We start from the raw sequence: 24,711 nt of genomic DNA on the forward strand, positions 1-24,711 counted from the left end.
ATGTAATAATATATACACTATTAAATTTATAAAATCTAATTTGAATAATGAAATAATGATTTTTTTTATTGCATTTAATGATGTATTTGATTGGGAGTCAAGTTCCGATAGAGAGTTAACTTATTAGTGATGTATACAAATTTAATAAAATTCATAGCTAGCTGCCCATTAATAACATGAAAAGCAATTGAAAATCTATATAAATTCATATTCATATGATAACGCCTGAATTAATGCTATTTTATTACAAATTAATTATACGCATGGATCTGAAAGAATTTGTATTTTTCTGTGGTAAATTGGATACTTGATTGGCAAATCATAAAATCAAACGGTGCAAAATTGTTCTTTCTAGAGCTTTTTCCGATGCCTGGATCACATGGATCACCTCCAAAATCGAAGCTGTACTTTAGGCCTTCTGCCGTGCTTCTTTCCATAATTGGGTCTAGTTTGATTTTGACCCACCCATGAAATCACTCGGGCCGGGTTGGATGTGAACGAGCGAGCCACATTCCCACACACATTTGATACTGAAACAGTGTCTATGGAAACATCAAGTGGGTTTCCATTTTCTTCTTCTAATAAAACTAAAAGATTTCCTGTAGGCTTGAGGAAGGATCGAGGTAAATTGTACCTAAAAGACAAAAGTTAAATGGTAAGAACATTAGTTAAATAATTAAATTTACTATTAAGGTTTTGAAATAATTGATAATTTAACATAATATTAGGAGTTATAAGTTTGAACCATGACTTTATAATTAAGAATGTGAGAGGCAATATTAGAATATTAGTTAAATGATTAAATTATACATTTCATATCAGCTTAAACGGTAATTTAACAAAAACCATAATTCAAATCTAATTTAACACTCATGAATCATTCAAGAAATGTTCATATAGAAGCAACAAATGTAACTCAGAGCTTTGAAGAGGATTATGTTCGTCGCTTTAAACATTTGGATAGCAGCACATCATAGCTTTTTTTTCTTCTTTTAGTTTTTTTGATTTCTTTGAACTTTTGTTCATCTTTTTCTCTTGATTAGAGGGTTCTTTTATATACTTCTCGTGTACTATGATTGCGTCTCTCTGAGTTTTTTAATGAGATTGAATTAATTAAAACAAAAAAAAAAACCAACAAATTTAAGATTTGACTTTGTATGGATACCATGTTTGTGAAGGAATTCCATTAGAGGTATGGAATGAGACCCAATATCGGCCAATACTTTGTCCATTGACCCAAGCTTCACCCTTTCCCATGGAACCAAGGTTTAATGCAACAGGGTCTTCTCCTGCAGGTGCATCAAATAGAGTCTACCAACCCACAACAAATAATTAGTGCTGATTAAGTATATATGTCCCAAGTTAAAGCAATAATTAGCATAACAAATAATTAATTAGCAGAATTTTTTTACCTTATACCATGTAAGCGGTTGATTATTTGAGCTCCCAAGCTTACTCCATTGAAAATTACTTGATCCAATTTCTGTGTAAATTTGAAAATTCTCTCCTAACAACCCAACCTTCATGAAAATATTGCATGGAATTAGTTTAAGATTGTTAAATTATTAATTAAATATTAATTTTACCATTAATTTCTTATCCGCATAAGCTTTTCAGAAAATTAATGATTTAGCATAATATCATAAGGAAGAAGTTTCGCAATTCGCCTCCTATTTCAATAGTGTCGAATCCATAAATTCATAGAAAATCGTGTAAAATTCAAAATTTTGCTCGGAAAAAACTTAAAAATTTGTAATTTTAATGTTGGCTTGATTGAAACTTGAAGTTCAAGACAACTTTGTTATTTCTATTGATATATTTCAATTATAAACCTTTTGGTAAGCATAAGACACTAACCTGATATCCCCATTCATAGTTGGTGAAGTTTTTGAAGTCTTCTTTGTCTTGAATACTCACTCTACGCAATCCAGCAAACCTACTCTCAAGAAATGCTCCCGAATCCTTCATGCCACAAATAAAAGTAATTTCTTAAAATTTATACTTGTTTGTAAATACTACATCATCATTCTAAAACAATTCTAGGGATTGGAGACCTTGCTTGTAAATATGAAATTACAAACAATTTCAAACAGTCCCAACTGCCCTTCGGCCATGTCATGTCTCTTGCTGAGGCTGACAATGTAATAATTCAAGAAAAACACTAGTCAAATATAAATTATCGATCACTATAAAAGAACTAGTCAAGCTGCAAATGGAGCTTCCAAAAATTGCTTGTAAAGCCCATTGGCTCATTTATAATACAGGAGCTTGGTGCTCATCCATCTACTCCAACCATGAGAAAGTCCAATTTGTAAGTCATTGGAAGGCAGTCTAGCAAACACAATTGATGATTATGGCATAAAGTAGCTGCTTCCCTTGTATTAGTGCAGCAAAATATCTGAAGAAAATGAGAGATAGAAGATTGAAACTAACCGGTAATCCAACCATTACACTAAGTAAAGACACGTAGTTCGTCCCATTATGGAAAGAAACATTTTTCTCCAGGGCAAAACTTCTATTGAAGAGACTTCCGTGAGCAGATCCTAAAGACCAACACAGTAAAGTCAACAATAATGAAGAGAGAAAAGAAGCTTCTCTTGATATGGCATATTAGATTTAGACATGAACATTTTTGAAAAATTAAACCTTGTCTCTTCCAAAATCTTAAAAAAGCTGCTGACACAAAGTGTGCTTAAGTGTGCATAAGTTAATGTTATCATAAACAAACATCAACGTGTACTTATGATCCATTTTTTTAACCATCATAAAAGAATTGAAGGAGATTTAAAAGCTTACCTACAAAATTTCCATTAACAAATCCATACAAAACATGTCCAAGAGAGTTCACTTTGAGTACAGATCCTGTGTCCCAGGAATCATGCTGAAAACTACATATACACAGAACAGGGAATATAGTAATTGTCAAACTTAACAAGTAAACTAAATGAAAAGGCAGAGATATAGCAGATGAAGTAGTAGTTTAAATCCAGCCAACTTAGCTGGTATTACCTGAAAGTATACCAAAGATAATCAGTTGTATCTTTTGTTGTATTCATCTGCTCCAGTAACACGTTTTCTCTCAATGAAGTTTCATTGAAGCTAGGGATGGCTTCCTTATATTCTTCCCATATCTTAGGTAAATCAAACTTTTGGCCTAATTTCATTGATCTTGTCCCACATTGTGTGCTTACCTGTTCAAGTAGCAAATTGAAACATAGGTTCTTTGAACTTAATTTAATTTCAAAAGTTAATGCTTAACTGATGAAGAATATCTTTAATTAGTCTTTTTTCACTATACATTTTGCAGAACATAAATGCAGAAACAAGTTGTATAGATGTTATAGGAACCTTTCCAGTGTTGAAGGCTTCAGTCTTGCAATCTGGTAGGATGCTAATTGACTTTGGAGGCAATTCATATGATGAATTCTCAAAAAAGACTGTAGCATTTATTCTCGAGTCATTGTTTACAAGAAAGGCAGCACATTCTTCTGAATTCCCTTTAAAGACATAGGCCTGCAACAAAAGATTCTTTAGCAATCCCATATTTATATGTTACTCAAAACAAAGTAGCCAACAAGAAAAAAAAGACTTGGGAATTCAGTGATAATTTTCTCACTTGCTGTAGTTGACCCAAAGGGAAAGTAGTTTGTTCTCCAGAAAGTAGAGGCTTTAAGCACAACTTTATAGCAGCATGTAATTCCTTAAGGTGACCCCACTTTGGTTGCCTAATCAAACCTGAGCTTTTCAAATAAAGTGATTAACTTTTTTACTTTGAAAATATGCATTTATGTACTACAATAAAAGTATGTATAAGATAGATACACTATACCATACTCATCGAGAGGGGCTTGATCATAGTAGCTTGTCAGCATATATGCAGCTGTTGTTCTTCCAAAATTGGTTCCTCCATGATACTAGAAAAGAACCATAATGTTGGGAGAGACGTTATAATGTTGGAAAATAACTTGAGCTTTTTTATCCTTGTAAATTTGCATATAAGAACCTTGAATCTTTCATTGAAATTTTAGGAGCATTCTATTGCATGATGAATTTAAGATAACCATGAGAGATTATCATACCATATAGTAATTTACAAAGCTTCCTTTCCTTGCAATGAACAGTGCAGTATGAAATGCTATGTCTTCTGCTGATCTCATGTTTGGTTCTTCACCGTATACTTGATAACTTCAAAACAAATCAAAGACATTAGATGGGTAAAAGTTATTTTTTAATAATTTCATTTGCAAAATGACATAATCAAACATACAATTACGTGCCACAATATATAGAAATATGAGTTCAGACTGTTTTGCAGAATAATAAATGGTTTTAAAAGCCATATTTTTCAATAGAGCTTATTATTAACATTAGAACATATTCCCCTTTCTTTCTTTCTTGGTTCCTTTGAATCTTTATGCATGTATGCAGGGACGTGTGCTGGAAAGATTGAAAGGATTCACAATTTTAGAACACCACCCTATAACAATATAGAAATCAATTATACTAGCAATCTGCCTCATAGAAAAATAATAGTCCTGGCCTGTTTCATGCAATTGCCAAAAGACTTCAATTGAAAAGATTACTTATTTACAACCAAGGAAAAAGTTATAAATAATGGATGACAAAGATTAGGACTAATTTTTGGAACAACCATTTCAACTGCAATATTTGAAGGGTTTACTTAGAATTATTTAAAGAAAGAACATATTAAGCATTCGATGTAATTAAACATACAAACTTGTCCAATTCTCTGTCCATATTGCTGGCTTATTTGGCGAGTTGGGACCTGCAAATGTTTCCCCACATCTTCTCCCATTGCATGCATTGATCTAAAAATACCATGGTTTTAGGATAGGTATAATAAAACTGAACCTAAAAAGCAACCCATATAACAGATCAAAAGAATAAACAAAATGTTTGAAAAAAACGTCTGTTCATGAGCAAATTAAGGTAAAAGAGAAAGTGACTGACCACTGGATCAGGAGCATCGTCTTGCTTACACATCACCCAAGGCACACCAGTTTGAAGTCCCACAGCAAAACTTGCAGCCCAACGAACATATGGAGGGCCATTCTCATGGAAAGCTTTCTCTACATTTCCGTACTCGTTTTCAATCTGCACACAAAACAATTTTTGGTCATGGAAAAATAGCAGGGAATGGTTGCAATCTTGGTTTTTGAACTATACTTGTGACAGAATAATTGGCCCTCCTTGCGAAGCATATAGGCGTTCCGATTTCATCATGTTTACTAGCTTGGTCACAAATCTCCCCATGTGATACTGCCATTGATAAAATGAGAATGGTGTTCACATGAGTGCTAAGTTTTACGTCGATTGGACTTTAAAATGAGAATGGTGTTAGCAATATATACCTTGAAAGGTTCATTATCGGATCGAAAAACAATGCCTTGGACATCACGCAACCATATTGGTAAACCCCTGCATCGACATGGTAAACCAAATAGCAATACTATAATAATGCTAGTAACCTAACGGCTCATAAGACAATGTCAATCAGCTTTTGAATTTATTTTTAACAAGGATTATTCAATGACTGATTAGTACTGATAAAGACAGTATAATAAAATAATCATGCGGTAAAAGTATAATTTTTAGCGTCTTTTACCCGTAATTCCATTCGGCCTCAATGAAGGGTCCAATTCTAAGGCACAAATATAGGCCTTGTGCTTGGACTTCCTTAATGAACCTAACAATGTCATGTCTTCCACTGAAATCAAACTGCCAAAGAAAAGAAAAATTTAAATATAGAGAAGGAGTGAGAGATAAGAAATATTGATTATGTTCATGGGCGTTAGCATATGTGAGAGAGAGAGCGAGAGACCTGTCCAAGCTGGGGTTCGTGAAGGTTCCAAAACACATAGGTGTCGATGACGTCTAGCCCTCCTGCTTTGGCCTTGGCTATCAAAGATGGCCACATCTGCAACGGTAAACAAGGTACCAAACACGTGGTCCGAGTGTTAAAGTATATTTGAATGATCTTAAAGTTAGAGATTTGATGAAGATTAGATTAGCTTAATTTAGAGGATTTCCGATACCATGTTAAATCACCAGTTATTTCATAAACTTAACTTATACAAAAAGGTACATTTAATCACTTAACCATTATTTTAACATTGAGTACCACGTTATGTCTACAATAAACTAAAGAGATTGAAATTATGAACAGAAAATTTGTTTTATTTCAGTCGCATGCATTTTTAATAGATTATGTGATTTCCACATTTGTTTGTTTTTTTTTTTAAAAAAAAAAGGTGGTGGCCGTAGGGTAGTGATTCTCATTTCTCACTAATACATCTTTCTTTCATTTATTTATTTATTTTATTTATTTGCATTTCACTAAACAATATCCAAAAATTATATATATATATACCTTCATCAATAAATTATATAAATGTCTTTGGATCTTCACTTTTTTTTTTCTTTTTTTTTTATTTATTTAATGATGTGTTATTGTGTACCGCCGATTTTTTTATTTATGTTTTTTTAATTCCTATTTAATGCCTCAAATTTTTCACATACAGCCCACGTGACCAAGGTTAGTGAAAATGAAAAGAGTTAAAGGCCCACCACCATTCATATCTTTAAGACCCAAACTACATTTACCAGATGAAGCCCAATCTAGAATTGGGCCAGAGTAAGAATTAAAACAATTTTCTCAGGCCAGGCTATCCCCAATAATTCATTTAATTTAGTTTATTAAATTGACACATATTTTTAGAGTATATTATTTTCATATATATTTTTAATAAAGTACGAGATTCTCAAGTCCATGGTTATATTCTAAAAACGTATTTAAATTTAATATATTGAATTGAAAAAAAAAATCTATAACCCAATTTAAAGAAAAACTTTATTCTTTGTACATTGTGTGATTGAAATATGATCATAAGGAAAACTATATATCTTCACCAAATGCAATATGACTTGTAGGGTTGAAAAACCAATTAAGAGTCACTTTCAAAGAAAAATGGAAAGCAAGTAGCCATGAGAAATGAAAGACCTTTTACCCTTCAGTTGTAGGGTTGTATCTCAGGCCAAAAAAGAAATGTGGTTGGATTGTTTCTATTTTTTTGATAAATGCCAAAAATACATAAGCAAACTTTAACGCTTTGTTAGTATCTTTTTTGTTTTACATGGAGAATGAGAGGAAAAAATAGTAAAAGAAAGGAAAAAAGAAATCTCAAAAGATGAGAAACATTTCCTAGAGTTAAAATCTTGAAACTATATTTTAATTATTTCGTCTGCTTTCATCACGATAATAACTAAAAAAGAAAAAAGAAAAAAAGAAAAGGACAAGAAATATTAAAGGAACAAAACAACACCTCAGGAGTGCTACGAGGATAGTGGATTGAACCGGAGAAGAGAATCCTGTGTTGGCCATCGATGATCAAAGATCTTCCATCGTAGGTTACGTTGCCTGCATGAGTGGTGCCAAGTGCCGCCCATAGCAGTGCAAACCACCACAACCACTGCACCATATCCACCCCTCTTCCTCTTCGTCTTCTTCACCAACAATGCTTAATTTGCAGCTCTTTCTTATAACCTTCTTACCCAACCTAGCATCTCTCTCTTATTTGGGAAGCATATATATATATATATATATATATATATATATATATATATATATATATATAATCTTGATATCTATATATATATATATATATCAAGATTTTGTAACTGTACGAGCAGAGATGGAAGGAACAACTGTCTTACAACTTAGCAAAAAAAACCAAATTTACATGGTAGTCTAATTCATCCACATGCAAAGTTGAAGGCATATAAAGGGAAACTAAAACTAAGGACACAAGCATGGTGCAAGCCTGCAAGGTGTTGTCGTGCTGGCAAACCACAAAACAATTAACTCATGATCACCAAAACGACAAAAAGAAATCGGGGATCACAAAGAGCCGGCTTTTTTCTTTTTTCTTTTTTTTTTAATGAGTAAGCCTACTTTAAAAAACAATTGTCGATTACAAACCGACTAAACAATTTACTTGACGTTTATTATGTTTGCTATTAAACAATGTCGGCTTAAGTTTTTAACCCAAGTTGTAGTAAAAGTTATAATACCCGCTTATAATACCCGCTTGCATTTTTCAATTACGTACACACTTTGTCTAAAATTAATTTTTAATATTTAAAACTACTTTCTAGCTAAGTACCAACTAATATTATGATATAACCATGCATGTGCCTTATCATTTACTTATCCAATCCATATCATTTGGAGTTACTAGTGAGAATCTGTAATAAATCATCAATTTAACATATAATTAAAGATTAAAAATAATTAAATAGTAAAACATCACCTTTTAAGTTTATGCAGTTTTTAACATGGACCTTATCTAGAAAACATATATACAATTTAATTCATAAAGATAAATTAACAAAATTACTTAACGGGACTCCGGAGCCTAATAAAACTCTTTGGACAATGGTGTCCTAAATCATAGGATATCTCATCAAGTAATGCAAAGTAATAAAACTCTTTGGATTTCAACCCCATAAAAATATTGAACCTTATATGACATTTATTGTATAATAGATGTGTGTTTTTCATTATCAAATCACACACATATATATACACACAATATCATGAATAAAATTTGGGTATTCTTCAATTCAAATTTGTTTCAAGATTGCTGAATTGCCTCCTCTGATAGTCTATGAGCAACCGTATTTTTCACTAATATATAATTATAATACTAATTAATAGTGAGTTTTTTTTTTTTTTTTTTTTTGGTTTTACTTGTCTGCACAAGAGGGGAGAGATGAATTCGAACTAGTGACTTTCGCTTCATTAGACATGGTCCCAGCCAATTGAACTACCTCTGAAAACTAATTAATAGTGAGTTGATGGAGATCCAAATGTATCCCCAGTGTTTGCTAATTATAAACAAGCCAAGGAAAAAAAAATACTTTTTTTTTTAAAAAAAAAAAAAATTTATTAGGGTTAAATACCAACGAAGCCCAACAAATTTAAATTCCATGCTAAATACTATTAATTTCTGGGCCTTTTTGGGCCCATCCCCATTCTCCATCAGAGTAGCCAGCTCGGAGAGTTGGAGTAACCCACAAGCCATTTAGTCTTCTTCTTTACCAAGTTCTCTAATAAGCTCGCTTCGTTCTCTATCTCTGTCACACACACACGCCTTTTACAATCCCAAAACCCTAGCTATGTCTGTAAGTGTCTCTCTGTGTTAATCCGAAAACCTAATCACTCTGTAAGCGCAATTGTGTATTAAAATGCAACTGAGACTGACGTTCTGTTTGCTTTGGTTCTCAGATTTTCGAGTACAATGGATCGGCTTTGATTGCGATGGTGGGGAAGAACTGCTTCGCCATCGCCAGCGATCGTAGGCTCGGAGTTCAGCTCCAGACAATCGCTACCGATTTCCAAAGGATCTACAAGATTCACGATCGCCTCTTTGTCGGCCTCTCCGGCCTCGCCACCGACGCTCAGACTCTGTATGAACCCCTTCGTAGCCTCCTTTTGATTTTCTCTATCGGTTTGCCGCTTCAATTACATTTTTTATTTAGTTTATGGTTGATTATTTGTAATTTTGTTTGCTTTGGGTGGGTTTGATGTGTAGGTATCAACGGCTTGTGTTCCGGCACAAGCTGTATCAGCTTCGTGAAGAGAGGGACATGAAGCCTGATACATTTGCAAATCTAGTCTCTGCTATTCTTTATGAGAAAAGGTGTGCAAATAACTTGCTACAAGTTTTGTTTCTATGAGCTGAAGCTAGGGTTTGTAATTATATTGTATATATGATTTTTTTTGTGATTGGCATTCACATTGGATCTATTTGTTAAATTTCCTATATTAAGTGACTTGGGAACGAATCAAACATTTTGAATAACAAGACTCATTTAATGCTTCGAGTTGAAATTCAAGTGCAAAGTGAATTGCTTTGTCTATGTGCTTGGTGTATGTATGCCGTATACGGTACCTTCTTTAAGGAAAAAAATAAAATGCTGGCAAGCTTTGTTGAGTTTTTTCGTTCTGGACATTGTATACACAACGTGTTTGATAAATGTGCTGAGGTGTAGAGTATGGTATCACTTTTGTGTTCACCTATTCCATTTAATATGCGATATGGAGATTTTTTCGAGCTGATTCTGTCAGTAGAGATGTATGCATTTAGGGTTATAAAGAAATTAGTTGCACTATGATATGTGCCAATGTAGCAATTGCATTATAGAGTTAGACGCAACATTGATGTGTTGGAGGAGAGTTCATGTAGGGTCAAAGAAGTGTCTCTGTCCAAGGATTGTGGAATACTGGCTCCACGCCCGCCCCCCCACACCCACCCCCCCCCCCCCCCCCCCCAGTTGTGTCTGTTCCATGTAGCTTACTTTGGAAACAAATGCATAGATGAAACTTAAGGAATGAATATGTGATTATGTCAGAGCGTATAGTTCAAATAAATGCCTTCAAGTGCTGTATTCAACTGCACCAATTGTGGAGAACCAAATTCCTATATTATGTGGTTTTTTAAATCATTTGTTGTTTTTCATTATTGCTTGTTATAATAAAATACCTCATACAGAAATGAAATAGACTCCTTTGTTTCATTATTTTGAAATTTTGTTTCAGAAGTTGCATCCAATCTAGTTGGTTGGTAATGGCTTTCAAACATGCTGTTACTAGATTTTCTGTATTTTTTTTCTTTGACTCATTCGGTACCGACATCAGCTTTTGTAAACGATCTTAAAAAATTTCATATGGACTGAATATGGGTGATATTTCCTGTTTTTCTATTTAGGTTTGGTCCATACTTAACTCAGCCTGTAATTGCTGGATTGGGAGATGAAGACAAGCCATTCATTTGCACCATGGATTCAATTGGAGCCAAGTAATTTGATTTTCTTTTTCTAAAAGTTTCCCTAATTTAGAGCTGAATATTTGCTAAGGATTTGAAGATTCAGTTGCCGTTAGTTAATCCTCTTTTCTGATGTAGCTGGTAATAATGATCATGAGACTAATTTGTGACTGTATCATCAACTTCCACCATTATAACGATTGCAGGCAGAATATTTTAAAGCTAGTACCTTTGCCATTCAATTAGACTCGTTAGTGTCCTTGAGCACTATATTACATGTGGGTTTCTCATGACTCATGATTAATATCCGTGACTTTGATGACATTATTGAGCAAAGACTATATGTCAAATTCAACAAGTTGATGATCATATATGTTCCAATTCTCCCTCTTTGTTTTAAAATAGTCTTCCATTTTCTAATAATTTAGAGAGTATTGTTTTTCTTCACTATGTTGTTAATGTTAACACCTAATAACATCCCTTTGAATGTTTCTGAAACAAATGTTCATTACAAGACACTTTTTATCTTTGAGATTGATAACCCCAAGGGGTTGGCTCGAGTGGTAAGTTGCTTGGCTTTGGTGCCTTGTGAAGCATCATGTCTAAAATTCAACCCCTCTTGAATGTAAACAATTTCTTGGATCTATGCCCGTGGGCAAAGCCCGAGCTTTACCCGACTTGTGTGAAAGGGGCGCTTTGCATGGTGTCCTGGGATCTAGTCTGGTTGAAGCCTTCATAACTTCGGTTGTCCTGGGATCTAGTCTTGAGATTAGTAATTTGTTATTCTTGCAGTCACATGTGGTCTATGTAAGCTGCAAGTGTTGGCATCTTCTCCTGTATTTTTTGCTTATTTTCCTTGTGGTTTGTGCAATGCAAGAGCTTCATGATTAATGTCTGAACACCAGCATCCTGATCAACCTTTTGTAGTTTATGGAACATGCAAGTAGTGTAATTTTATTCTCATATGTTGTTGTTCATCTGGCAATTGACCCAAGACCCAAATTGTCCATGAAGGCAAAGTCTAAAATATTGTGGTTCCATTTATTAAAGTAGTAGTTCTGACTGCAAACTGTAATGTATAAATTACTCCTTTTGTCTTGTTTAGCAAATTGAACTTTTAAAGGCGCCATCATTAATTGGTTGTCTTTCAAATTGATATGTATAAATTTTCAAATTTCCCTCTTTAGAATAGCGGTGTTGACTATTCTAATGAAGTAAAGAGTAGGTTAGAAAAGTTATTTAAAATTGTGTTATTTAAAAGTTATTTTCAAATTTCCCTCTGTCGTGCAAGTTCTGGTGAGTGATGTGTTGGGTTTTTGTGAAAGTTTGAATTTAGTTGTAATGTTCTACTTCTCCTATTTATATTACTCTTTTTGATCATCGTTGCCAGTTGTGAACCGTGAAGGATATGCCTGGCTATACATCTTCTTTGCGGATAGAATATGCCTGTTAGTGAATGATGAAGGCTTTCTTTTTCCTTGTTAATCTCAAAATTTATCAAAAAACTAATATGCACAAGCGTCATACTTTATCATTATAGCTTGTGGGTTTTAGATTAATGTAAGAGTTTTGACCGTAGTACTGAATATTGTGTTGTATATGTGCAGGGAGCTAGCAAAAGATTTTGTTGTTGCTGGCACTGCATCAGAGTCACTCTATGGTGCTTGTGAGTCGATGTTCAAGCCCGACATGGTTTGTCACAATATTGAACTCTTGACTTGTACTAGTTTTGATAGGATGTCAAATCCAGTTGACCAGTTGATTTTCTCATTTCTCCGGTGTATGAGATTTGCTACTTCATAGAAATCTTATTGCCATGGCAATACTATCTTATATGTTCAAAATAATAAAATAGAAAGAACTGGAATACTCTTACCATGTTGAGAGCTTCCTATATGAATGGACAAGTGCATAATCAAGATACACGTATGCATTTGTTGGGCTGACTTCATGGTCACAATGACGATTTGCTTATCAGTTAGAATGTATCGGATATTAATTGCTGCTCTGATAGCTGAAATTTAGTCATCCTCTCTTTTACTTTTTTTGTCATACTAATCTCAGCTACTTTTAACAACTCTTTGTTTCAATCTACTCAGGAATCAGAGGAATTGTTCGAGACTGTCTCCCAAGCACTGCTATCATCAGTTGATCGAGACTGTTTGAGTGGATGGGGAGGACATGTCTATATTGTGTAAGTCCTTTACTCCCTTCCTAAGTTTTCATTCCTGGGAATAGGTTTCCATTTTTAACTGTGGTACGAGTAATGAACAAGTGAAAACCATGATAGTGCATGTAAACACTAACCTTGATAGAACATGCTGATGAATAGTGTAGTATTCTTGAGTACACAAGTATTTTGCTCTTGTTGGCTGCCAAGAATGAGCATGATTGAAGAGAGAACAAAATGTTAAAGAAAATGGTCTTCCTTCAGCATTTGAAAAGGAAAAGAAACCTAAAAAATTTACGGCAGCGCTCCAACTTCAACATGTTGTAGAATTAACGCTTTTAGTTATATTACTATTATATTATTCTTTGTATTCCTAATCTCCAGACTGATATATCTTGTTTTTTCATCCATTTTAGTGGCGTTACAGTCCTCTTCTATGTTATATTCTTCTACTTCCGATTTTGGTATCATTTTGACGTGTTTGTTCACCTTGTGGCAGAACACCAACTGAAATAACGGAGAGGATCTTGAAAGGAAGAATGGATTGAGAAACTGTTGAATTACTGTTATTTTGAAAGGAACGATGGAATCTTGGGAATTAACTTGTACTTTTGAATTACTGTTTTTTTTTTTTTTTTTTTTCTCTTTTGCTTGGGAAGTAAGATATTGAATGTTTCTCCTCCCTGAGACCACATGCTTAACCGATCTCATTCTATGTTTTCTTTCAAATGGGACTGGAGAAAAAAAAAAAAAAAAAGATTTGGCTTAGGTGCTATTGGTTCATATTTAATTTTACTCTATTTTTTTATGAAAAACTTGAAATTTAATCTGATTCGTTAAAAAAAAAATTATAGAAAATCTTTTTTAAAAAAAGGACATAAATCATCATTTTTACATGTTGCATTTGGAGATAGACAGCGCCACACTTTATACCTTATTTTCTATGGCATGTTTCTCAAATTATATTATAATTTTTGGTTCAGCTGTTTTAAAACGTGTTTGAAAAAATAGCAATTTTGCAGTTAATTTTTTTAGTAAAATTGTAATTTGACCAAAAAGCTACCTACCTTGCCTGCTGCTCAGAGAAAAGTTATTTATTTATTATTTTTTTTTTCTGAAGTGGATTTTGCTAGTTTGAATTTTTCCTCTTCTTCCTTTTCTTGTGTTGACATGTCAAAACCAAAAAAAAAAAAAAAAAACAAGTGGATTTTTCATGTTTCAAAATACACAATTTTTTTGGGAGTGTCATGGCCTCATGGGATAAAATCATAAAAGGGTGGTATATAAATTACTTTATGAGACTTTACCGAATACCTTTAATCAGGATGTGTAAAACTTACCTTTTACAGCATTCAATAAGAAAGGTGACACATAAGCTAAAAGTATCAAATACAATACCGGATCTTATAAGCAAAAGAAAACTAGGGTTAAATTCACTCTACCTTTGAAGTTTCAGGAGTTTTTTAATTCAAATTTCAATGTTTAAAAGTTGACACTGTATCCTCTTAATGTTTTAAAAATTTTCAATTCAGACATTCTGCTACTAATTTTTGTCTAATTCAACCGAATTAATTTTTTTATTTTTTAAAAAAATTAAAATTTCGTCTAATTTGATGAAAATTAGTAACAATGTCTGAATTAAATTTTTTTGAAATATTATAAAGTATATTGTCAATTTTTAAACATTACGTTAAAATTAAAAAACTCCTTAAACATAGATAAATGAATTTAACCGGGAAAACTAAATAACAAAAGAGACCCGCTTTCCCTTTCAAGAGACCTACCAGATCTGTAAGAAAAAAATCCCCTGCCTCCTCCGCCGGGATCCGCCTAAGGCCACCACCCCAATTCTTTGTGGGTTGTTTAATAGAAATGGGTTGTGGATCTCTTGCTGTTTTCGACCTCAATTCTCTGTTTTCAGCAACCTTTGTCTATCTCCCTCATCAATATATACGAGCTCATACTGTCATCATCTCGGCCAACAAGTCACTGAAACCAAAGAATTCTTTCTTGGCCTTTTTGTTTATATAATAGTGTTTTCCTTCGTGATGGTAATGTCAAAAGGGAATGGTTCTTTGCCTTCACATGATCAAGCTTTGTGGGCTTTTGGTTCTAGATAAAATCACCATCTCTATTTTGCAAAACCACCTAAAAGAAAATCACTCCGACCACGAGAAATTCCGCCACCTATAATCAAAGTAAAATTCATTTCTAAAGAGAGAAAGTAGAGAGAGAAAAGGCACAAAACTACACTTGAAAGACGATGGCTTTGAGCGGTGGCCTTTTGACGGATTCCGGCGGCGGTGTTGGGCTGAGGAGATGATGGTGGGTTTTTTAGTTCAAGTCTTCAAGATCCGGCGGTGGGAAAACTGGAAAATAGCCTTTTTGTTTGTTGGTCTTTTTTTTTTTTCTTCATAAAATCCGGTGCTTGCATGTTTATTGCATGTTGTGCTTTTAGATGATTTGTAAACTTCTTATTGGTGTATTTAGGATACTGTTTTCTCTCTCATTTACAGCATCGTTATTTTTTCAGAGGCTAATCAGATGGGCTTGGGCCCAAATAAGGTATCGTGGCCCGAAATTTAAATATATCTGGGAAACCCGCTTGCAGTTGATACGGAGGCCGCAAACGTGGTGTGAATTTTGGAACGGCAGTTATATGGTGTACTCAAACGTGTAAATTTTTGTAGATTCTGTTCCTCTGCCCTCCGTCATCTTCATTTCACTTTTGCAATCCAAATTCACAGGGAAGAATGCCTCAGATGCTGATTACGACTATTCATTTTACCCCCACAACACCACACAAACCACTCCTCTCTCTTTCTACACCTACACCTGAAAGGGTAACCATCTCTCTCTCTCTCTCAAAGGCATTAGCATCCTACCTAGTTGTTTCAATCTGACATAGTCGTCTTGCATTATGTTTAGTATTCTTAATCTTTCAATTTTTTTCCACATAGATAAGGATTCCAAAAAGTTGGTCGCATTTGAATCTTGTTTCAGATTGGCCATTCTAAAATTGCTTCTCGCAGTAGTAACCGACACTGCGCACATCCTGTTTGTTTGATTTGTTCCAATTGGCCAAACAACAGAAAAACTGAGACAAGGATTCTAATCAGTATTATCTCTCTCTTTTTTTCCTGTTTTTTATTATTTTAATGTAGGAGTGAAAAATGAGGCTCTGCTTAAGTTTTAGTCGCCTGACTTGATGGGTAACATAATCGGATCATTCTTTTCTGGGTTTGGCAAAGTCATCGGCGACCTTTTTGGCTCCCCACTTGATTTTCTTGCCGGAAAATCTTGCAGGTAAATACAGCTCTCAGTTTCATTTAATCTTAGAGGCTTAGCACAAGATTCTTGATCTAATCCTTGATTAAATCTTAAGTTTTAGGGGGTAGGATTATTAGAACTGCTTGCATTGTTTTGTAATCATGGGTTTTATCTGTTACATCTACTGTAATTTGAAAGCAACAAATTTCCTGAGATTTTCATATTTGTTCTAAATTATGATACTTTCGATGTTTTTTTGTGAGAAAGAATATTTGATATTATCTTTTTTTTATTTTTTTTTATTTTGCGCTGAATTATAACGGGGATTGGACCGTTTTTCAGCTCAGTGTGCGGATCAACATGGGATTTCATCTGTTACGTCGAAAATTTTTGCGTTGCCAATCTGCTGAAGATGGCCATGGTATTGGTTCTGCTCTACATTGGTGAGTTTTTGCTGAGAAGCTAGGTGGCTCTAGCTCACTGTTTTAAAGGTCTATAATAAAAATATCATACTGCCTATCTTTATTATTAAGATGATTAAATAATTAAATTCATAAGTTTTTATCAGTTTAAACTTTTAGAATAAGTAATAATTTAACATAGAAGTAATTAATGCTACGATTCATACCCATTTATCACACTTGTTTTACACTTTTAAGTGACTTTTTTTTTTTTAAGTAACTACTATATATATCAGTCGGTGTACGTGAAATAGGCCGGTGTGATAAAGGGGTGTAAAAAATAACATTACTTTTAATAAAGCAAAAATTTTTAATTTGAATCCTGATTTAACAAGTTTAGTCCAATATTGAGAAGTAGGTGTACTAAATAGATGGTTAAATTCATCATTTTCTATGAGCTTAAACCGGTGACATAACTCGCAACAGCTGCCTAATCAACTAATTTTCCGTCATTTCAAAGCCTATAAACCTGCTAATGGGTCCTGGTTAGCCAGCATAATTATAGAGAAAAGTTAAAGATCATGAAGGTATATGTGCAGAGGGCTAGGCTTAAATTTGGAGACATGAACTGAAGTTGGATATTTGTTGTGTTTCCTTTGATGATTGCAGTTCTCTTATTCTTCTATCTGTTACAAAAATTGGGCATTTGCGAGTGTATGAGTCAATGCCTTTGCAGAATGGTATGGGCATGCCTCGCTTCCTGCTTTGGTGCATTGGAGTACTGCTGCATTTTCTTGTGGGTTAAGCTTCATAAGCTCAAAAGGGTACACAGAAAACACAGAAGAGATCTAGACATTGAAGAATTTGATGATGATGATGAAGAATATGATGATGATGAAAGGTTTTCATATCATGCTCCCATGGATTCAAGTGGCAGGTCCATATCTCACCGATGGAGGGATCACAGAGGTGCTCGCTTGAGGAAGTCTTTGCGGCCGAGGAGTCATCGTATACAAGTAGGTATTAGTAGGGATTCAATTCATGGTGGTAGAGGAAATCCTCTTAAGCATGGGAGTCATATTAAGGCTATTGATCATGATGACATTAGGGTAATAAGGACATCAAAGTTTGCTCACAAAGGAAGAACTTATATGGGAGGGGTTCATCACAGGCATATATAACTAGTCAAAATCATTACTTGTATTATAATTTCCTCAATAATATTCTCTTTTCTTCACCTTTTATATATAGATATAGATATGCATATGGCACTTGCAAGACTTTCTTTGGTTCTAAAAGATGTTAAATCAACATTTATAAATTACTTTGTTTCTGTCATTCACTTTCTATTTTAATTAAATATTTATTTTTTTATGGATAAGATTTCTATTAACAACCAAACACAAAATTACAACTCTTCAACCTTCTAGCTGAAACTCAATGATACAACAATCAGTTCTATACATCCTAACCAAAACTACATTTATAGGGAAATATCTACTTGTTACAGAATTCTACAGCATTATGCAAAAACCTACTAGAACACTAGGCGTCATAAAAAACATAATTAAATATTTTACATGTTGGGCCTTACATATTGGTTGTGAAGAAGATTGTTAAAATATTAATTATTATATATATATATATATATATATATAGACAAAAACTTTCTCTAAAGCAGTTTAAAGGAAACATCCTCTAACTTATTTAAAATAGTGTCAAGTGTCTATAAATATTTAAAATGTTAGTTTAAGTTAGTAAACTGCTATTAATGACCTTACGAATTTAATGTGTGTTTTAAATATTTATAAACGCTTAGCACTATTTTGAATAGGTTGGAGGATATTTCCTCCTGATCGCTTTGAAGGAAATTTAGGTCCTATATATATCATCATCAACATTTGGCAATGCATGATATAGGAGTTGGTATATATGCATACATACCTGGACCAGTAGATTGGGGATTGCCTATACGTGAGGCAAGGAGAGGCTACTAGTCTTGGCTAGAGTTTGAATTTTGGAATAAGGTATATAGAAACTTAGCTGAGATGTTGTTCTATTGCTTACTCGAAAGCTGCCCCCTTCCAGAAGAAAGCTCAAACCCCAGCCTTGGCTAGAAGTCAGGCTATAGTTGTAGAAATTAACATTAGAAAATTGAAATTCAAGACAGATGGTTTTCCATTGCTTGCCATGGAAATTACCCTTCTCTCTAAGAAACCTATGCCGTACGTTATGCCACCCCTTTCTCCCCCACATATACCCCCAATCAATGGGTCTGTTTTGCACTCTACTAGAAGAGATCGATCGATATTTCATATTTGTCGTCTTCCAATGGATGGCGAGGAGAGCAAGCAACCACCCAGGAGAATCCCCTTTACCCGGCTTGAACAATTGCAATCCGATTTGGCTTTAGCCATTACTTTGCAAGAACAAGAGAGGGCCTTCACAAGGCTCGCCACCATTGAAAGCACCAGCGAAGAAGATGATGAAAGTAATGCTTCAGATGATGACAGCTATCATGACGATGATGCTGAATACTTTGAGAGCCAAGAAGTTCAAGCAGAACTCGAGCTTCTCGAGAGAGAAGAAGAAGAAGAAGAAGATAGCAGCAGTGATGATGATGAAGAAATGGATGAATTAGATGATCTTGACCCAGATGAACTATCATACGAGGAGTTGATAGCAATAGGAGAGTTCATAGGAGAAGAGAAGAGAGGATTATCGATAACCGATATTCCTACGTGCGTACGTGCATGTAGATGTCAGCCCGTTGAGAGCAAAAACGGCGGCGTTGATCGGTGCGTTATTTGTCAGGTTGAGTATGAAGAAGGTGAAGCCCTGGCAGCTCTTGCTTGTGAACATCCCTTTCATTCCGAGTGTATAAGCAAATGGCTTCAAATTAAGAAGATTTGTCCAATCTGTAGCACCGAAGTTGCACCACCCAAAGCAGCTACTTCTTCTTGATAACCAATTAATTTGCACTGTAAATTGTGTTATTAATGTTTAATAGAATTTGAATGGAATTATATGGATGAATAAATAAAAGGAATTATGTAAGGTTAATTTAATTTAGTATTACCTCAATGATATGATGACATAGCTACATTACAAAACATGCAATCTTACATATTTTTTATTTCAATTCTTTAGGTAAATTACAATATGTCCCTTAAACTACCACCCTATTAGCACATGCTTAGCACGTACATCCAAGTTACCAGATTACCCTCCATTGGAAAAAAAAAAAAAAAAAAAAAAAAAAAATTGACACAATATCTATTCAAATGAGAGGTCGCGTAGTCCCATACATTTTTTTAATGAGGAGGTCGTATGGCCACCGTACCCCACATATTTATAAAAAGATCGAGTAATTCTAAATACTCTGCTCTCATTTTACTTAACAGATGTGATAGCGCATATATATATATATATATATATATATATAATAAAAATTGATCTTAGAGCTAAATGGTGGAATATGAGTAGGATGAAAATTGAGTTTGTAACATCGTGCCACCTTTAGGAGACACCTGCCCTGGATCTTAAAGTAGGTTTGGATTATATTTTTGATAGTGGTCTCTCTTTATTAGCTAGCTAGAATCATCTTTCTAGAATTTGAGTTACACCAATCAATTTTTAACTATTTCTAATTAAACTATTGTTTATATTTTATGGAGATCAAAGATTGTGCTGTACACACGCATGTCATTCATCTAGCTTATAAGATAATAATATTATATCATTAAAAAGAACAGAGAGAAAAAAAAAAAAAAGAACAAAAAAAAAAAAACACAAATCACAAGAACAGGGTCACTTGGGGGGGCTTGCATGACCTCTCATTTTGAAATTTTTTCCTAAAATATTTTTTATATATGCTTAAAAATTAAGTTTATATCCTTTTAAAATGAAGAATAATTTTGAAATTACATTTTTGTTCTACTTTGCTTATGTGGTAATGCCAATTAAACATTGAATTAGCTATTCTATATATATAAAACAAATGATTGACACTACTATATCAATAAAATATAATAAAATTAAGATAAAAGTATAATTTTTAGCGTTATTTTTAAATTAAACTTAACTTCTCATTGACCTCTTATAAGAAATCTTTGCTAGCTTGCATGGTTGATTAAAAAAATAATAATAATAATCTCCCATTTATTTTATTTTTTAAAAATAAAATCATATCAAATTATTATCACGTTTATACAGTATCAGAACTTATACAATAAAAATAAAAATCACATGAGACGATAGTGGGGAAGGCACTACCGGCAGGCTTGCACATCTAACACCCTTGTTTGTCGGTGCGCTGTTTCTGTCTAGAGAAGCCTACAGAAAAGATAAACTAAAAAAAGGGCAAAAAGAGGAATTTCACTCTAAAACGAGAAAAGAAAGAGACAAAATCATTCTAATGCTAGCTTTCTTTTGTCCCTTACCTCCAAAAAGAACCTTAACAATCAACCTTAAGCCCAAGCCTCATAAAAACACAAACAAAAAGCCTACACAAGTTCTGTCCGGCTGCGTCCCAAAAAGTAGCTCAATCAGTTGGAACCATACTTTATGAAGCGAATGTTATTAATTTGAATTTTTCACGGATATGTTAAAAAAAAAAAAATTATTTTCAATCTCAATATATATATATATATATATATATATATGAAAAATATTTGTGATATTACAACTTTTATTATAATCTCCTTACAAACTTACTTGTAATATCTTATAGTGAAAAAAAATTATAAAGTAAATATAATTATTAGAGAAATGTTTTTTTTGCATGCTGCTATCCATCTTGCGTACATCTTCCTCGAGTTAGCAAGCTCCATCCACCATTTATTCGCATCTCACCCATCAAATTTTCTCTCAATTTTAGTTAAAACTCATATTTTCTATATCCTATTCTTTATTTTTGACTATCCACCTTCATTATTCCATTAAATATTATTTCTCAAGTATTTCTTTATTATTTATTTTTTGTTTATTGAGAAGAGACAGAATGTTAAAGATTAAATTAATATATTATTTTGGTTAGTGTACGTACAGATTTCATAAAAATATTTTGTTATTGGATATAAGCAATTTTAAACTAGCCAAATTAATTTTTCATTAGCCAGTATGAATGCTCCAATATCTCTAACAGCACTCTCTCTCCCTCACTATATATATATATATATATATATATATATATATATTTCAGTGACACCTTTAGGAAATATATAATTATATATTATAAAATACCTGCCCTAGGTCATGCAGCAAGATAAATTGCAACTTTAGACATAAGTTTTCGACTTTTGACTCAGCCACATAAAATATTACCATATAAACATTGGTAGTGGAAAGATACACCTTTTGGATTAGAGCACGCGGGACATTGATTTTGTCGCATAACGACAAAACATCAAATAATATTTTACTTATTTTCTGCGACAGAGAACGTAATCGGTGATAAATGGATGGTTAAAATCTATATTTGAATTATTTTAGATAACCCTTCCAACCCCCCACTGTAAAAATGCAATGATTAAACCACTTTATCTCCCCAATTATCAATATGGTTCACCTAGTTGTGGAAAAAATGGTCCAGTTTGGAATTGAAACTGGATTTGTTGAAATTAAGACATCTATCTTAATAAAACATAAGAAACATATATATCAATTTTAACACGTTTCGTTCTTATTACATCAGTATATTAAATTGAAAGGAAACTTCACTTAATCCCTTGAATTATCGCCGTGTTTGCAATGTTTTCTTTAAAGTTCAATTTCTCTCAGTTTAGTGTATCGAATTGTGAATTTATTTTTTTTAATGCTCTTCTCTATTATAATTTTAAATATTTTTATTTTAAAAAAAATTTAAATTTAAATTTGAGGGAAATTGCAAAAGTGACAAAACATCGTTATGATTAAATGAAGCTTAAAAACATCAAGGTGGACAAATTGGCGGCTGAAAACCTCAAAGCCGCCCCATGTCGAAAGTGAGAAAAGAAAAAGTGAAGATTCAGTTCACATGGACAGATTGATATACAATGTTTTTGAAAAGGAAGTCATACCAACCGGACTAACATTTTCTGGACAGGGCCATTTTGAGGATGATGTAATTGTCAGCCCACATTCTTGTAGCCTCACACGCCAAAAAATTCTTGGTTTTGAATCTTTTTGATTAATTCATTAATCCCATCATGCATGGCTTCTAATATTTTAATACAAATTCTCCCACTTATGTGCAAAGCTGCATGCTTGTTGCATCAAAAATAAGGTGCAGAATCATTGTTTTATGTAGTTTAGGGCCTTTAATCTTGATTGATTTATCAGTTTTAACTTTAATGTTGTGCATACTCATGAGGGGTAATGCATTTGGCCCAAAAAAAAAAAAAAAACACATTCTCACCAAATTGCTTTGCTAATTTTTTTATTTATTTATTTTTTTTTTGGGTTCACTTTCCTAAACAATTTTTTAAAATATTCAATTTTTCGTAGTGCAAGAGTAAGAGGAAAAGGTGTGAAAACCCAAAAAAGAAAGAATAATGTTAATAGCAGAAATTTCAAAGACTTTATTAAGTGTTTATCTACATTTTTAAAAATTATATTTTTTATTTTAAAACCATATTTTATCAAACAAAACCTCATGGGTGATCTCAGCCGTCTACGCATTGACTTCTTTCTAAGACCACCTACACTCGGATTTCCCTTGTCTGAAGAAATCATCGGGAGTTAATTAAGACATTGGGTGGGTCCATTAACTTAGACCCATCATTTGTATTGTATTGACCAATCATATGGTCATTAGATCAGACCATGACCAATGACATATAATGTTGGTCGCAGCACATATATATATATATATATATATATGCCTTAATATTAATTTTAGACTTTTTAAACAAAGCGAGGGCACTATAGTCATTGACGAGCATACAGGTAGAGTTAATAACCTCACCCGTTCCGGCAACTTGTCTGGATCACCCCGTGTCCCTCGTTGTCCGCGTGTTAACCGATAAGGCCAATGACTGTCATACGTCATGGATGACGTGGGTAGCCCTATCGTGGCGCAATGCCATTGGTTTGTCATGCGAAATAGAATATAGAGGGGACACAATTATGGTTGTAACGGCCCTCGAGTTGATAGATCCACGTCACGCGTTAACTAAGTCCACGCAATTTTTTAATGCCAAATTGTCAAATTTGGGCCATGTTGTAGGCGTGGCAATAGCGTGATTTGGCGGTTTCGGCGCTTGCCTAGTACCTTCCTTTTATCCTTATCCGGGCAACCCATTGGCAGCTTTCTCTTTTCTGCAAATATATTACTTTTATTTATTTTTATATTGAAAGGTCAGAATCTAAAATAAAAACTAAACAACGATCAACTATGGTACCAGAAAGTAATTATGTTAATGGAAGGGGCAGATCTAGAATTTCTGATACAAGAAAAAACATATATATTAATTTTGGAGAATATATCTAATAAAAAACATAAAATTTTAAGAGAATTTTAAGGCAGTAAATGGCTCCGTCCCTGTCGATGGGCATATGCGAAAATATTTAACTATATTTTGCTAACAATTTTTATTTTTTTTAAGTATTTAGTTTTTAGTTTGAAAAGCGTAAATCGCTATAGACATCACTTTAATCTCACTATAATGATATAGTATTACTAATAATTCTCGTTTTTTTTTAAAACAAATAAGAGCTGATTAAGGTGGGATAAAAGTAACAGGAAATTTTAAGGCCGCAAATAGTTTCGTTCCAGTCACTTGGCACTTGGGTATATGCGGAAATATTTGACTATATTTGCAAATATTTTCCTCACTTTAGTATCAATGTGCTGATATGGTACTGTTAATCAATCTTGTTTAAAAAAAAAAAGTGCTGATTAAGGTGGGATAAAGTTACCGTATATATATATATATATATATACATTAACAACCCATATAAATATTTTGACAAAACAAAAAAATATTTTTTTATAAAACTTTTAACAACTTGTATAAATATTTTGATAAAACACGTGTTTAAC

The 24,711-nt window shown here is 33.3% G+C and overlaps 4 protein-coding genes across 4 annotated transcripts; 3 read left to right on the forward strand and 1 right to left on the reverse strand.

Moving 5' to 3' along the window:
• Nucleotides 1–384: 384 nt before the first annotated feature.
• LOC132183908 (beta-galactosidase 16-like) lies at nucleotides 385–7,499 on the reverse strand. The gene is made up of 18 exons (XM_059597374.2): nucleotides 7,344–7,499; nucleotides 5,843–5,938; nucleotides 5,627–5,739; nucleotides 5,373–5,439; nucleotides 5,188–5,280; nucleotides 4,972–5,115; nucleotides 4,735–4,829; nucleotides 4,080–4,185; nucleotides 3,830–3,914; nucleotides 3,617–3,735; nucleotides 3,349–3,513; nucleotides 3,010–3,191; nucleotides 2,797–2,888; nucleotides 2,434–2,543; nucleotides 1,858–1,962; nucleotides 1,413–1,520; nucleotides 1,166–1,311; nucleotides 385–634 (listed from the first exon to the last, which is right to left on the reverse strand). Exons 1-18 carry the CDS (start codon nucleotides 7,497–7,499, stop codon nucleotides 385–387), a joined length of 2,232 nt encoding a protein of 743 aa, XP_059453357.2.
• Nucleotides 7,500–9,088: 1,589 nt separating this feature from the next.
• LOC132184144 (proteasome subunit beta type-3-A) lies at nucleotides 9,089–13,725 on the forward strand. Its single transcript, XM_059597658.2, has 7 exons — nucleotides 9,089–9,204; nucleotides 9,308–9,489; nucleotides 9,615–9,722; nucleotides 10,791–10,880; nucleotides 12,455–12,539; nucleotides 12,947–13,041; nucleotides 13,517–13,725. Exons 1-7 carry the CDS (start codon nucleotides 9,199–9,201, stop codon nucleotides 13,563–13,565), a joined length of 615 nt encoding a protein of 204 aa, XP_059453641.1. The 5' UTR covers nucleotides 9,089–9,198; the 3' UTR covers nucleotides 13,566–13,725.
• Nucleotides 13,726–16,225: 2,500 nt separating this feature from the next.
• Nucleotides 16,226–17,869, forward strand: LOC132183907 (uncharacterized). Its single transcript, XM_059597373.2, has 3 exons — nucleotides 16,226–16,323; nucleotides 16,630–16,730; nucleotides 17,358–17,869. Exons 1-3 carry the CDS (start codon nucleotides 16,226–16,228, stop codon nucleotides 17,867–17,869), a joined length of 711 nt encoding a protein of 236 aa, XP_059453356.2.
• Nucleotides 17,870–18,920: 1,051 nt separating this feature from the next.
• On the forward strand, nucleotides 18,921–19,708 carry LOC132185822 (RING/U-box superfamily protein). Its single transcript, XM_059599615.2, has one exon. The coding sequence runs from the start codon at nucleotides 18,921–18,923 to the stop codon at nucleotides 19,650–19,652; it is 732 nt and encodes a 243-aa protein (XP_059455598.2). The 3' UTR covers nucleotides 19,653–19,708.
• The last annotated feature ends 5,003 nt before the right edge of the window (nucleotides 19,709–24,711 follow it).

This window comes from Corylus avellana, chromosome 7, assembly GCF_965113065.1.
Source record: "Corylus avellana chromosome 7, dhCorAvel1.hap1.2, whole genome shotgun sequence".
In the NCBI taxonomy this organism is placed as follows: Eukaryota; Viridiplantae; Streptophyta; class Magnoliopsida; order Fagales; family Betulaceae; genus Corylus; species Corylus avellana.